Genomic DNA, 16,395 nt, shown 5'->3' with positions numbered 1-16,395 from the left:
CGCGAGTTAAATATGAAGAAACGGGTACTAACTCACTTTGGCTAGAATTCCGTCAAAGTCCGCTGTTATATAGCACGGGCAATGCGTTGAATTCATTCTCCACCTCGTGTCATTCATCAGACCCACAACAAAAAGGTAAGCCCTTCAGTCGCACAGGTGCGTTTCTCGTGAGACGATACAGGTCACGTGGCTATGCCGGGCCGTCTGATTGGCTGGTGATATTCGCGTCACACGGCCGTCGGCTGCTATCCTTCTGTGGGGGTGGTTTGTATATTGGACATGTTGAAGAGACTTCGGAGCACAAATCATTTGTCGAGATAAACTGCCTCAACGGCATGAGTTCGTATTATAGTAATATTCTGCCAGGTCCTTCTGGTGGCACAGCAGTTCACATGGAACAGCCCCTGTATCACAGTGATACGAAGTTGGAAAATATGTATCTCCCGAACTCGACCCAAATGTCTTATGACAGTTCTCCGCTATACGGCACGGGGACATACATGCGATACGGGGGTTATGACAGAGTTGAACCACGGACAGCTGACATCAAACCACAGCAGCAGCAGCAACAACAGCAACTAGCGAGTTGTTCTCCCCCTGCGTCGGCTCAATATCCAGTGTACCACAATGCAACGGAAAACATATACGGGACATCGTTCGAAAACCGAATGGCAGACTGTAAAAATAGTGAAAGTTGTCCCCCGAATCAAATGCCTCCGTTTTATTATCATCCGCAACAGCAGCTCGGCGGTATGCAAGAGGTGACGAACAATCCAAATAGCTATGGTCCTTTAAACGGAATGTCGGCACAAAATATGCCTGTGTACCCATGGATGAGGCCAGCGAATGGAGGTATGTACTTGTAATGTTATTTCACGATATGTCACACGACATGTCATAAAATGTATGTAATATGTTACATTTGATGCATGTATTCCCAGTGTAATAACTCGTACCGTATGTGTAGTATTCTCCGCGTTCAATGCTCGGGAAGGAAAAAATACCCATACGTGTTATGAATGAGGCATAAAACTAGGTTACCCATCAACAGTTTAATTTGAACGTCAGAGTAAGACGCGTTTGGGTTATTCAACGATAAAACAGTCTCTTTTCATAATATACTTGCATATTTGACAATGTACATGGCAGTTTGTGTATGAGATACATGTTCCAATTTATGCATTGCTGGAATATAATAACACGTGCAAAATGCTTTCTGTATGATAAACATACGGTATAATTCTGCCATACTTTGTTCAACTGCTTTCAAATTATGGAAGAGGTTTTCACGAAACAAAGCCGAATGAGAGACAATGTCAATTTCGTGTTCCCTGAAATGTAATGGTGTTGATTTCAATGGCTTCGCTATTGATTGGTGCGAATATCACTATTCAGAATAGCGCGAGGCGTCTGAAATTGCTTCCCCGTAATGTGAAAACGATAAAAAGGAATGAATGAAAAAAGGGAGAAAATAATTAAATGCAGGACTTGTAGAAAATGCTTGAAATAGAGAGAACTGATATTTTATAGGGATTTATATCAATCGAAAAAGGTTGTTATTTCATCAAAATTACATCAATCAAACTTTTAAATTATCAATAGTTTTAGGCGTTGATTAAGCGTTAAAGAATCGTTAATGCTTTCTCGCTGGTGCAACCTACTTGATAAAATACAACGCATACACAAAGTTATTTTATCATATAGCAGTACCTATAAATGTACACACACCGATCACGTGCCAGGGTTTCCTCCCTATGCTAATCAGTCTACCTTCCATATGTTTAACAAAATGGCCTCTTTGTCACCATGACTCATCTCAGTCCCACTACAGACCTGTTGAGTTTTTTCTATGGCAAGCATATATCAACAAAAACATATCTTATTTGATCGTGTACGGATATGAAACACGCACTCACACCATGTGAATGACAACCATTTGTATACATTTATAACTAGCTTCACACGCTTGATTTAAACGAGGCGGTAACAATTAGAAATAATATATTCTATTTCATTTTAGACTAGCTGTTGCATTCATTTACACATGTGTAACACAACCCGACAACGCACAAATGGGATTTTCCAGGTTGTGAAAATGAAATAAACAAATCATCAGCTTCCTTTTACTGAAGGGTAGCGAATTGGCCCATGGACCGAACAGTCATGAGCCGTATTTCAAATATTTAACATTGTTGAAATATTGTATCATAGGAACATGAAATCGATAAGAATAAATGTTTCAACAGGAATAAGCAAACGTAACAAAAGAAAGTATACACTTGAAAATTGGATCTGACAAAAATATCACAAACGTTAGAAAAAAAAGGTACTAATCTGAAAACAGTCGGCTAAACCCTGGAAACGTGAGGTCCAAAACACAACTATGACACTCGTGTGACATAAATCGCCATCGAATAGCCATTTCTTGTTTCATTTATAGCCATCATCAACATGGGTGTATACTTTCTTTGCCCAGCAGTTTTTACCAAGGGTTGATTCATACTTAACATGTAACACCACACCAATAGTCAATGTAGGTCTATGTAGATCTATATCTATGTAGTGTATACATCTTTAACAGCGCGGTGTAAATTTGGGGAGAGTTTACAGGCACATGATGTATATCAACAAGACGTTGCACCTTGTGATCATGCTACCGGGTCGTAAACAGTGTACGTCAACAGACAAAGCTAAATAGCCTCAAGGTTCACGGTATAGTAAGATTTGTGTTGAATAGGATGTTAGCTTAACCCAAGTAAGGCTTTATCTGTGTTGATATAAAAAATAATAGCAACATGTTTTGAAGTATGGTTTTGAATCGGAATGGTGCACGTAATGAATGAACATGTAATTCGTTTTGATATGAAATATTTTAATCATGATTCTTATGATGTAATCAATTCCGTGCTGAATAAATTCATTCACGCGCCTTTGTAATGTGACACGTGTAAGCTGATATATTGCCGTTATTTATATGATAGAGACATGCTCGTTCATTTAATGTGAAACAATTGCATTGAAATAACAATATCAAACCAATAAACGAGAAAACGTTCAACACGCTCCGGCGTCGTGAGAAGGAAGGCGACTGCAAGGCCCTAATGATTAATGACTCTATTTCAAAGACACGAAATAAGCACCGCCATTATGATAGTACGGCGCCCTCTGATGTATATCACAAACACCTAGAAGTGTGTGCGAGGAACTCACTACAATACGAACCCGAACAAACAGGACCTCACAAACAGTTGAAATAAATCACCTTGCCTCTTCGCGTTTTGGCTATCACAAGTGTTGGGGTATTCAGCGACTCCTGTGGTCTACAAAGCAACTACCTGTTGTTCTATTGTACACTTAAATCCGAAATGTCCTCGGTTCTGCAGGAACATATTTCTGATATACATTTGTGACATTATGGAAATATTCCAAATGAGGTCAACCCTGGTCACACTATGTATTACGATGTAACGTGGTTACCGTTAAAATCTGGTTATGATGCGCATGATGTGCTGAAATGTACATGCAAAATGGTGATATGTGATCTGTTAACTGTCTGAAATGTACAACAGTATGTACATTTCACAATGCAGCAAAGATCATGTCGCAGGTCGAGGACCTAACGGAGGTGATATTTCATTTGGACACTAAGTTGTTTATCTAAACAATCAGACTAGATATACGTTGTTTAGTTCAGTGTTTACTTCTAGTTAAACATCAAATGTATGCTTAACTTAATAATCACCTTGTATATACAATCCATGAAATTTATTGTGCGTTATATGACGTCGCCATTCGCCGTGGGTTCAATGGATAGTAAAGTGTTCGCACGTCGTAAAACGATAAAAGTGTCCAATAAAACTACTTTTATTTGTACTTATTCTTCTTTTAGTAACCGGTGTTTTACTAGGTTGCTTCTGAGGTGTGTACAGGGTTAATCCGTGTTTAAAATAACATTTAGTGATTATGTTTAATTCATTTAGCAAATGTAATAAAATGAGAATGATTTTCCTAACTTTATTACCGTCCCCCCGGCATTGACAACACGTTAATAAAACACAATCCGTAATATAATAAAACGCATATGATCGACGTGGTGACAGGACTTCTAAAGCAGATGATACAAAAGACGGGACAAACTATGCATATCATATGTATTAATAAGTTGTGTTTTTTTTATATTCCATAACCGCTTTCATACATTGTTGTTACAGCGTACAAACAATTCTACATCCCTAAACATTACCAGACTTAAATTTGCACTGAAATGTCCTCAGGAAATAATCATTAACTCTACGTATAAAATGAAATGCCTTTTTAAAGTGCGTATTCAGTTTGGACGGCGCCTCCTTGTGTGGCAATTGAGAAGAAATATAGACAAAATCAATTTATAGAAACTATTTTGTTAATTTCACAGTCCTATCCGATCAATAAGAGGATCTGAAATAACTGTCTTAAAAGATGCTATTAGGAAACTAAAATATTTATTTTACAGAATGTATAGGCAAAACGAACACAAATAGGGTGTCATTACTTGAAGGAAACTGCTATGCATGTTTCAACCAGCCTGGGAATTCATTCCGAGGTGAAAATGTCACAGGAATTGTAATTTCTTTGTAAAGCAATTCTTTTCACTATCAAACGATGAATACAGTGACCCAAAAACACTCTGATTCAGGCCTAAATAGAGCGAAATCCGTCTCAATTCCCTTCAATGTACAATCGATGGTTTGAACGAAGGCGAATGGCGAAGTGCTGATTTATGGTAAAGTGCTCAGAAGATAAAATATTGCAATGATGGCTAAGCCAGGCACTGGGATATTGATCGCCGAAGTGACTAATGAACAAATAAAAATGTAATTAGATTATGAAATTTGATTGGGCGTTTATTTGTTCTTTCTATCTGTGGTTTTTGTTTCAATTATCTGTCGAGCAATTTATTTGAAACCAATTCATCAAAAAATATTTCCTACATTTTTGGTGAAGTATATTGGATTGAAAATCAACACATCAAACATAATTTGAATAATGCTGTTAATAGTCTGTCCACAATTGTTTTTATTAATTATCAAATCACGTTATTACATGCAACAACAGACTATTGTTTCATTTCTTGTTACTTAGTCTCCGTAATATGGGGAAAGGTTTTAATTATTAATTCCATCAAGTGACTTATCAAATAAACGGATGCAGCGCAGTTACTCTAAACACTTTTTATATGTTTTATTTTATTCTCCATGAAAAAAAGTCTCATAGAGAATTGATCGCAGGTTAACATAACCCTTAAGTTCCATTCACGTTTTGGTTATCGCGGGCGTCCTTTATTTCCGTTGTCAATTGATACACAGTGAGATATTCACCTGTAATTGGGGGTTGTCGATTTCAATAATACATGTCACTGACACATGACTGTATTATCAAGGTCTATTTCACGTCATTTCACATCATTTCACATCAGCATTTAGTTCAAAAGATGTCGTTCACTTGATACCTATTTAACGATGATAGTAATTTCGCGTAATGCCCAGTTAATTTTGGAAAATGGATGGCTTTTTTTGGTAATCTGCTATTGGATATACACGTTTATTCATTTGACAAGGATCAAAGAGGGTTAGTCTTTTACACCATGATTTATTTGATTTCTCACGATTCCTCGTCTTTAGCGTCCATTTCTCTTTGAAAGAAACCGAAATTAACACTCCCATAAGACACATATGGCTTATGGAATAGCCTGTCAAACTGCCCAGGAGGGATGTTTGTTTTCTCCCTCCTTGAAATTGACCACTCCGCAACCGATGTCGGTTTCACTTCATCATCCCTGCATATGGGAACTCCTGTCAGACGGCGAAATGACTTTATAACCCTTTTCTATTCGTTTGAAATCAACAACTTCTAAACCGAGCGCTGATGGGGGTTTACAAGCTTGACGCTAGATTTCTTTTATTGCATCAGGGTGGTGACATGTTGAAATAGAGCTCGGCTTCTAATGGCCCGGAAAATGTATTTCGCTTAAAAGTGAGAATTTCCTTTTAACTCCTCTATGAGCCTGTCAAACTTTGGTCAGGGGTACACTGAGAAATAGTTCGAAGACACTTTAAAAAGCTCTCTCACTCTCACAATTTCATTTCCTGACTTTCACTAATTTGAAACTACACCGAAATCCAATTTTGATCGATTTTGCCATCATTGTAACAGTGTTTTAAGCAAGAGAAAATCTCTCACCATCATCTTTTACGTCTTGGCAGCTTTCTCCTTCAATCGTTTCTCTTAGCATTTTTCAATTGTCATAACTGTAGGTTTTCTCCTAGAAATAGTTACTTTCTGATCTACAAAAACTGAAACAACCATTTAGGCACCACTTAATCCTACCCCACACATTGATTGCAGCTATATCAACTGAGACGCAGGTTTTTGAAGTGCTTAAAGTCACGTGATGGTTTGAAGTAATTTACACGTAATTAACTTTCCTTTAAAACAAGGTGAACAAGTTCTCAACAGGATAAATGCGGATATTCACCGAAAATCGTGGCTCTTTGGAAAAAATAACTTTCACATGTAAATTTATGGCAAGCATACTTGAGAATCACTGACATATTTGTTAAATGAATATGTATATGATCTCATTCATTGGGCCAGATGTATAACGCACGCTCATTTTAGAAATACGAAAGCATGCACCGAATATGCCCGTTGGTTCATATTGGTTTAAGAAATATTAAAACACAAAATTAACTATGCATAAATTCAAATTGGAAGTTATTCAGAGAAACAGACTGCTGTATAAAAAGCACAAACATCTGTCTTTATTTAAATGAAAAGTTTATTGTCAAATAATAACATTTGCCTCAATCATTAGAAAGTTCAGTCACTTTCAAATAGAACCTTGGAAAGGAAAGTCACAAACATCTTATATCTTGTAATTAGTATGTAGGAAACAAAACATGTATCGACGAAAGAAATGCTTAATACTTCTTGGGTTTGATTTGGAATATATAGAAAATTATTGTTCAGTATAATGTGACGTTTTAAACATATATGTCAATTTCGAATCTATTATTCTTCAAATGAATTGTCAATATGAAGCCATCGTTAATCTTTTTTATGTGTTACTTAAAATCATAATTTATAATACGTCTATTTGACGATAGGACCACACCATTTGACATACAAGTTGCCAGTTTCGGACATATATCATAACGACAAAGTTTTATAAATATTGCAAGAGATTTTAAAGCAATCCACTCCGGAGCAGGCGAAGCGTTATGGAAAGTGAGAGTATCAGTCAAGCATGGTCCCAAGTCATTCATTATGAAACTTACGACTTATTTTTAGATGTGCGACATATTCCAAAGCTCCTTGTCTCAAAACAAACTTTGGCATTTGGCAATCTAGCTTCAGCTTTGTCGATTTCAATCAATAGCCTAATATCTGGATTATTTTACAGACGAAGCTAATTGATAGGGTATTGTTGATTTCAGCTTGATCATGTTGAATTTCTTGTTGGGATCTCATCTTACCAAGGCATATGGCTTTCGGCATCTATTGATTAACGCCCGGCTTATGCAGTATATATCGAAATCGACATCGCTATGAGCGAATTGTCATGCGATATGACATCGATCAATTTCAGCGTGAACGCTTCTCATACTGGTGTGGCTTTAGCAGCAGCATGTGGCTTTCTTGAACCAGGCATGAGAAATATGGGAAAAGAAAAATCTTATTCATTTCATCCACCGATGAGTGACAGACATCAATTCCATCTTTATAGGAAATGGATTCCACTCAATGATTTTGGGGGAAAGTTGTTCATCCTGTTTATTCGAACAAGGGTGTTTGTATATTTAGTGAGCATTTTAACAACTGAAGGCACCCACATCAAGGGGTATGAAATATGCGATAACGGAATATGTTTCAAACAGGACTCTTAATTGATGGACACCTTCTATGCAGTAAGATAGACACTCGCGGATACAATTACAATTATTATTATTATCATTATTATTATTATTATTATTATTATTATTATTATTATTATTATACATACCAATAAGAGCAAATTAGCTGTCCGATTTGTACGGTTTTGCGTATATAATGTAAATATACATTGTCTATGCAAGGGATAAAGATATCTGAAAGTTTCAGAAGGCGCATACCCTAGAGCAGGGGTCTGGTTATGTTTCTTTTAATCCATCACCGATACATTACACCAACACATCAACAACAACAAACGTGAACGTTCGGAAAGCTCCCAGAAATACCCTACCCACAAAGCACCCATTTTCCAGGGGGGATGGGTGTACTGTTTCTAAGAAACGAAAACCAAACGGAGTTGTGTTGTTGATTAAGACGCGGGCATTAAAAAGCTCTCGGGTTAAACTTTCTCACCAGAGAAATTGCTTTTAATGATAAAAAAACACATTAATTCTGTCCTAAAAGGCATCAATTTCGCCAAATCCGCGTCGCCCTATAATGATTATAAATCGCAGTTTTTGTAAGGCTTTACAACTGTATTATTTTTATCTGAGGATATTTTTCATTATGCGAGATTGTAAAAGTATTAGTTATAGTATTTAACAAAAAAATATCAGACTGTTCAATTTGTGTACGTGTTTCTAAGAGTCGTTAAGAATTTGACCAAATAGAGAACACTCCAAAACTTGAAACAAAATTAAAACTGGTTTGCAGCGAGTACACAAAATATGCCAAGTTACGACGTATCAGACTATAGTATTTTAACAACATTTCCCAAGACATTACGACATTTTGTCTTTCTGTCTCCATATTTTACAAACACGAATCTTTGATTGACATTTGAGTGACAGGTACTTTGAGGCATCACTGATGCCTTCCGTTTTGAAATAGGTTGCATTTTTTTCCACAAACATGAAAGAGACAATGTGTATCAGTAGATGTACCGCCATTCATTATTCAAAAGCACACACTGAAATACACTTTTTAACAAAATAGGCCGCAACGAATTTATACGCAACATTGAATGTAAACTCCATTATTCATTTTATACACGAAATACTCACAAATGTAACAAAAATCTTGTTGCGGAAATTTGTGAAAACTGATTCTTTTCAGTCCAACTTTAACTGGGTATATTATTGTATTAAATAAATAAATTTAACTCACTGTTTTATAATATTTTGCTCTTTTGGGACGGCAGTTTGGTACACAGATTATTGATAATCGCGTTTAAATAAAAGGCTTCTTATACATATGAAAAATGGTTAGTTTAATATCATGTGCTGTTAGCTAGTAAGTGTAGGTGCTGATCATGTCTGTGTGTTCATCCCTTGTGTTTCCATGGAGTAGAGCCGTCTTGAATACATAATTCATTCTCTCTCCCTCACGTGTCATGCATTATGAATTATCATTTACGTGTATCGGACACTAACATCACGCGTTTCCTGTAACTTGCCGTAGCAAACCACATCACTAACGTATCTTCGAATTCGTAAACTTCAGAAAGGAGTAATTCAAGAAAAACAATTTGACCTGACATTTTCCAACGGCAGACATTGCGCGTTTCCCGTAACGTCAGGCTGATCTTTCTGTTGAAAGCCACATCCCCAATGTATCTTCAAATTCGTAAATTTCAGAAAAAAAACAATTCAAGAAGACCAATTTGACATTCCCTATGTTGTTGAGGATGGCAGACATTTAAAACTCCTTAAGTTGCAAACCTTGAAGTCATTTTACCCTGTAGTATGTTTACAATTGTGATAATTTTGTTATTATTTGACTGCCCTGAAAAAGAAAGAACACACTTATGTTTGATGGTGGCTAAAATTTAAACAAACAAGACATGGGTATTCGAAGGTGAGCTATTTGATACGTGTATCATTGTTGCATTTTGGACCTGAACATTCCAGTGTTTCGGTGACTTTTTTCAGCCTACACGTTTTGATAACGGTTGTAATTTTTGGGTCAAATCCAATTTTCAAGTGTATACTTTCTTTTGCCTTGCAGTTTATTTGTTTTACCATACCTAGTTAAGTGTTATATCAAAGTTTGATTTATTGCGTTTTATGACACCAATATTCCCACGATAGGTGGATAAACCTCACTCAATCATCTTTCAAACCAACAGACCAGTGGATGAAACTAATGTTTAGTAAATAAACATGCCCGGAGCATTTCATAAATCACAGCATTCGATATAAAACGAACTTTCTTTACTGACAATTTAATGAAAGGGTTTACTCTAATCTTCACCCAGGAACAAAAATCACTTCTAATCACACCTCATGATGTTCAATCGTCGAGTGTCCTAAAGCAATTATTTCAATAACACTTAGTTTTATAGCCCGTCTAGGCATTTCGCAAACAATAGCCAAGGCGAGAGAATTGCAATTATCTCCCTTTGGTTATAAACCGATTAGCAATTGTTGTATATTGTTTTCAGCGGTCATCGAAATCTTTGTCTTTAATTGTCAAAATGCGACTGCTGTCAGATTCATTCGACAATATCACAGAGTCATAAATGCCCAATCGGCGCCAATATCGTCAACCGCTGCCATTGCACTTACATATTGAGGTCGGATGTATATTTTGACCGAGATAGGAGACATATATCCCTGGGAGATATTTAACTCGCTTAGCGTTGTTACAGCGTGTCGTCAAATCGAGCGAACGTTGCTCGACTGTCCCGACTTTGGACGTATTCTTTTACCGGTTTTAACGCCTTTGATCATGTAGTTTGATTTATTGATTTCACTGGGGACAGGTAGGGTAGTTCCCTATAGCCCTGTCTGTTTCCTATTAGATAGCATCGTGCCCAGAATCAAAGAAAACGCCCGCATACTTTTAGCCCATGCTGAAGTTTACGGTTCGCTGAGCGCGAGACAGAGCGGCTAAGGATCACCGCTCAGCAATAATACATCAGGCTTCCCGAAAATCGGATTGTGGCGCTTGCCTTGCTATAAATACTCCACATGAGTTAATATTTCGAGTCAAGGGTGATAATCGGATGAACGCTGAGACAAGCTTTTGTAATGCAACGGGCCATTACGGCATATGTAGGCTTAGGGACAGAAATTAAATCATCCAAAATGCATACGAAAAAAAACACCTCGTTTAATACACTGTCGCTTAGTGCGAGATTTCACTTGTTTACTGGATGAGCGAGTTTGAAAAAGGGATGATTTTACTCGATTTCAAAAATAGCAATAATATGTCGATGCTTGGTCGCAGGAAACTTCATATCGGAGCTTTGTTGATTGTCTGGTACAAGTTTATACATAATCTTAATGCCACATTTCAAGTCGTAAGGGTACAGTGGATCCTTTGAAATGTGTTACTATCAACAACGTCACTTTGACTTCAGCCACAACACAGTCAGATATTATGACATACCATTCATCAATTTACAGGACGTGAAAAAATTAGCTAATCATGCACATATGCATGTATGTATTGCATTAAGATAATACACTGTTCTTGTATATAAAAGAACAAAGATGCGTTTTAATAAATCACCTAGGATACATACATATAAAGAAAATGAAGAATATTTTTTTTTATAAAACAGAAATTGAAACGTAAGCAACAGTGTACTGACAATTATATCGTGGCTCTATACAAATATTAATATCACAATAAAAAAAATAATTTAATATTAGATATAATGTTTATGGATGAAAGTTAATTTTATGCGAATATTCTCGCGTTTGTTTGTGTATATGTATTTCTATACAAAATACAAAACCTGGAAGAGAATACAACGATTAAAAAACCAACATTTATACCTTTTGTATTATTTGGAATTATTTTTAATATTATTTGTGGTAAACAAGTTATTTCTAGGATTTGAACTTACATATTGGTTGTTTTTTTATTTCAGAGGTGCATTTTGAACAGAAGCGGACGCGGCAGACATACACAAGGTACCAAACTCTGGAACTGGAGAAGGAATTCCATTTTAACCGGTATCTCACAAGGAGGAGACGGATAGAAATTGCACATATGCTAGGACTTACTGAACGCCAGATTAAAATCTGGTTTCAAAATCGACGAATGAAATGGAAAAAGGAAAATAATTTACAGAAGCTTACAGGTCCTGATAAAAGCATGAAAGAAGAGTCTCTTTCACCCCAAAGTATCACAAACAGTACTCCCATAAACATGAATGTCCCTTCGCCCCAGGATTCGACAGGGTAGGGTCTTACGGTCTTGCCACTCCCAAATTAAACCACAGAAACGAGAACTACAGTCTCGGTATATCCTCAGGGTAAATGTCTAAACCAGTTGATCTTTGAACTCATTTTTTTTGTAAATTTGAGTTATTCAACTGTATCGGAGACTCGAATGCGGGTGGATTTTTGTCCATTCGTTCGAACCGTGTACCTCGATCGTAAACAAAGGACATTTAAACCACCTCAAACTTTACAAAAGAGGAAGATGCTCTCACGGATTGGTGATGATTCTTGCAAGTGTGATCAGGAAATTGACTTGAAATGAACAAGCTGAAATTGACAGAAAAGTGCAATTGACAGTAATAGACATGATGTGTTTTTCTCATGCCCCTGAGCCAAGCTTCAATGCTTACATTTGAAATGCTGATATTGTATCATCCACATGATGCGATAAGCCAGCTCTTATTATTCAATATCCATCTTCAGACAGAGCGATTAGAATCTATTGAAACATTTTAGAATGCTCCTGGTCCTATAAAGCCTTGCAGTACAATGCCTTGTCGAAATTAAGTTTTAAAAATGAAACAGATTAGATTATTCAAGTTGATGTTAGAGTGAAGGGGGAGACAGAACCACTCGCCAAAAGACTTGACCAAATGGAGACTCCCGTTCAATGTCTCAGCAAAACGTTCGCCTACATTTTCGTACACGTAAAATATTGAGAATTGTTTGTTTCATATACCTTTTTACGAATAATTGTTGTCCAACCAATTTAAGTCTTGATTGTAATTTTGTGAGCATTGTCTTGCATAAAACATTTTGAGGGAGTGAAAACTATTTGCTTTTAATTATTATCATTCCGGTTTAATCCCAACCTATTCGCATGCCCTGAATACCAGTTTGTTTATTTTATATTTACAATGCTGAGAATTCAGAGTTTGAATACATATTTTTAGGGGTTTTTTTATCCGTTGATTGCATTACAGTAGACGAGAATTTTGAATATGTAATATATTGCTTGTGTTGGTTTCAGCACACCATTGAAATCCTCAGTGACACACCGTTGATATATCAATACAAGATGCTCAAAGGAAATTCATCTGCATTAAACGTCCCAAAACATTAACGTTATACAAAAAAACAAGTTAAGCCTAACAGTGATGATATGTAAATATATTTATGATTTATTAAAAAAAATAGCCACAGGTCGAACTGACCATTTAGTGCTATTCTGTGTTGTGCGCGCAGGCGAGGAGCAAACTCGGTTCATCATTTTTTTGCAAAAACGAGAATTATGAATATATTTTGTTATTTGTATATTCATTTCCATTTGTCAATATCAGTAGTCAAGATTAGACGTTTAAATTATCAACTTACGTTACAATATCATCTTGTTTTCAATAAATGTCATATCAGTTTACCGTTGTTGTGTCTGTTATATATTTTGTATTTGGTGTCATTTTTGTATTGGGGATCAACTGCACCCGTTATCATTGACAAATTATTGAACGATTGATAAAATACACACTACTGGATTTTTCATACTTGTGAAACATTCATGTATTTGCATCCAATATACACAATTATTATTTCATATAGATGATATTATTAAGATCAATAAATGATCCACCTACACCATTAAATATTCACACAAATAAAACCATTTCATTTTCAGATATAATATGAGCCATAAATCATTATTTAGCAAATCACTCTGTTTGATATAGCTAAGGGAGCTTACTTGAGTCGGTCGGTCGGTCTGTTTAATGTTGATGGTTTGTGAATTATGTTGGTATTCTGTGGCAAAATATAAATTTACACTTTGCCTGTTAAGGTGCGAATTGAAGGGAATATATGTATATAATATTATACAAAATGTATACATTTATAATTTAAATTCAAGTTTCTTGATCAACAGATTAATGTTTGGTTGTGGTATAATAAATGCAATTTTGGCATTTCGATACTTGGTTCAAAACAAACATGCTTAGTGCATGAAATTCTGATCATTATAAACATATATTCAAAAATATATATGGTATTCAGATTAACCACGTGTTTGCGCCGCATATTCAAAAATGATAAGTCAACACTACAACTGAAATGAGATTCATCATGTCGATTTCAGTTCGAGTTGTCGGATGATCTATTTCTTTTGAAATCAGTACTTCTGAAATACGGCAACGGAATTTCCCCTGGAATAACATATATACATTTAGATAGATATATATTTAATAATGACACATTAAAAGTCGAAAAATGAACATACCAACTCTAAAAGGGTACACGCAAAGGCATATGTTACTGAATAGTCAACGAACATATAAATGTCTATTGCAATCACACAGGATGTCAATTTCGTTTCAGAACCACACTTTTATCGTTTTCGCATCTACTGTGGTAGTGGCTTCTGTTTCGTTTCGAGGCCATAGAATGCTTCTACGGGAGCCTTTAATTGATTTACGTCCGTGTCGAGAGGCCGTGTATAGAAGATATGATTATCTCTCGGTTCATATCTCCTTCTGTTACGAATTAGTATTCTGTCTTGTGCTTGTAAACTCAGGTAATAAGTTATTCCACAAGCGTAAATGAAAGGAGACAGAGTACAAACCAACCATACTGTGATATGGTGACGATTATACACAGAGGCTTTCTACTTTAGCATTAGTGGTTGTAGATACGTACCTTATGTCACGAGGCGATTATCTTTTGGCATCGTATTTGAGTAATAATTACAGTCGAAGGGAAACTGAATTAGCCTTCAGCATCTGGTCGAGGTTGGTAAGCATAGGCAACGGTTCTTACTGGGACACACGCATTTATTTTGTGCTGCATCAGCGAGATAGTTTAACGTGTAGCCATCATTAGTTATAGTTTAATGAGGGTGTTGATATGCAAAGACGTATCGAGCTCTTAAGTTGCCGATTTTGTGGACACCTGTTTTCTTATTGTCACATAACTTTGAGTAGAACTACATCTCTTTCTATAACAACGGACACAGAAATATATTTTGCATGTGCATTGTTTTCCAAACAAAGTTTTCCACAAATGCCTCTTTTACGAAATCAACAATGAAATCCATGTAAATGTGATATGCTATATTTGACTTTCATTTGCTATTATCAGTCATTATGAAGCATGTTAATCCAAACGTGTGCACGGGCATTCGAAATCATACGCGCACACGCATACGCTTTCAACAGCACACGAAATACACATTATGCAGGAAGCATACCGATCTATGGAAACACACATACAACATAAAACTCGTCGAAGATGATTATTACTAAAATATGTTGATAAGAAATTAACATTGAATGTCACTCTAATCGCGAAACTACACAGCGCTAGACCTGCCACTCATAATGAAATGTACAACGATCAGCTGATGTCGATTGCGATAACAATGCACACATATACACTATTAAATGATATTATTGTCCGATACCTTTCAAGAGGGATCGGGTTGCCCTTACAGCACTAAAATGTATATGAAATGCATATGATTTATTCAAGTAAAGAATATCGGAATGTTATAACCATATACACAATGCAGTAACGCAACAAGCGACAGCCAAGTATATGAATATTCGTTCATAGGATTATCATGTCAATTCATATCTCACAATACAGCTGGTCAGATTTAGCGAGTTATTGTAACAGTTGCGCCGCGAATCAATCTCTTGATTATATATGACATTTAATTACAATTTGTCCCTAATCAATATCAATATGGTTGCTGGCTCGTATAATGACAGGGGTGATATATTCCATCTCCCACGCGAGATATGTTTTCTTCATCCTGGAGAGTATACCAGCATCAGTCGTGATTAAATATACCCTGTGCTGTGTTTTTTTCATGCATTTCTGTCTGTATTTTTATAACACGTATGTCATGCTTTTTATACGGCTTGTCAATTATTTGAGTGGCACTAAATCGTTATTGGCCGTCAAGAACAATGTGGGTATATTGTTTATTTCATCCATGTTTCACGACTTCGATGTAATACTTTATCACGATAATCACTGATTAACGTACATATTGCATGCGTGGCAATGTATAAGGACCACATAGAGTACTTAACTCGTTTAACATAAGTATAGACATACACGCAATTTAAAGACTCTACATTTAGAAAACCAAGAGACAAAACGGTTTACACACAACGCTTGCACGTGCATCTTTGTTGAAGCTTGCACATGCATCTTTGTTGAAGCTTGCACATGCATCTTTGTTGAAGCTTGCACATGCATG

The 16,395-nt window shown here is 36.1% G+C and overlaps 1 protein-coding gene across 1 annotated transcript; it reads left to right on the top strand.

Moving 5' to 3' along the window:
- The first annotated feature begins 244 nt into the window (after positions 1-244).
- Positions 245-13,508, top strand: LOC139463456 (homeobox protein Hox-A7-like). Its single transcript, XM_071244724.1, has 2 exons — positions 245-852; positions 11,849-13,508. Exons 1-2 carry the CDS (start codon positions 336-338, stop codon positions 12,163-12,165), a joined length of 834 nt encoding a protein of 277 aa, XP_071100825.1. The 5' UTR covers positions 245-335; the 3' UTR covers positions 12,166-13,508.
- The last annotated feature ends 2,887 nt before the right edge of the window (positions 13,509-16,395 follow it).

Source organism: Haliotis cracherodii, unplaced genomic scaffold, assembly GCF_022045235.1.
Source record: "Haliotis cracherodii isolate W230 unplaced genomic scaffold, xgHalCrac1.p SCAF_16, whole genome shotgun sequence".
In the NCBI taxonomy this organism is placed as follows: Eukaryota; Metazoa; Mollusca; class Gastropoda; order Lepetellida; family Haliotidae; genus Haliotis; species Haliotis cracherodii.
This window is presented reverse-complemented; position numbering and strand designations above follow the sequence as displayed.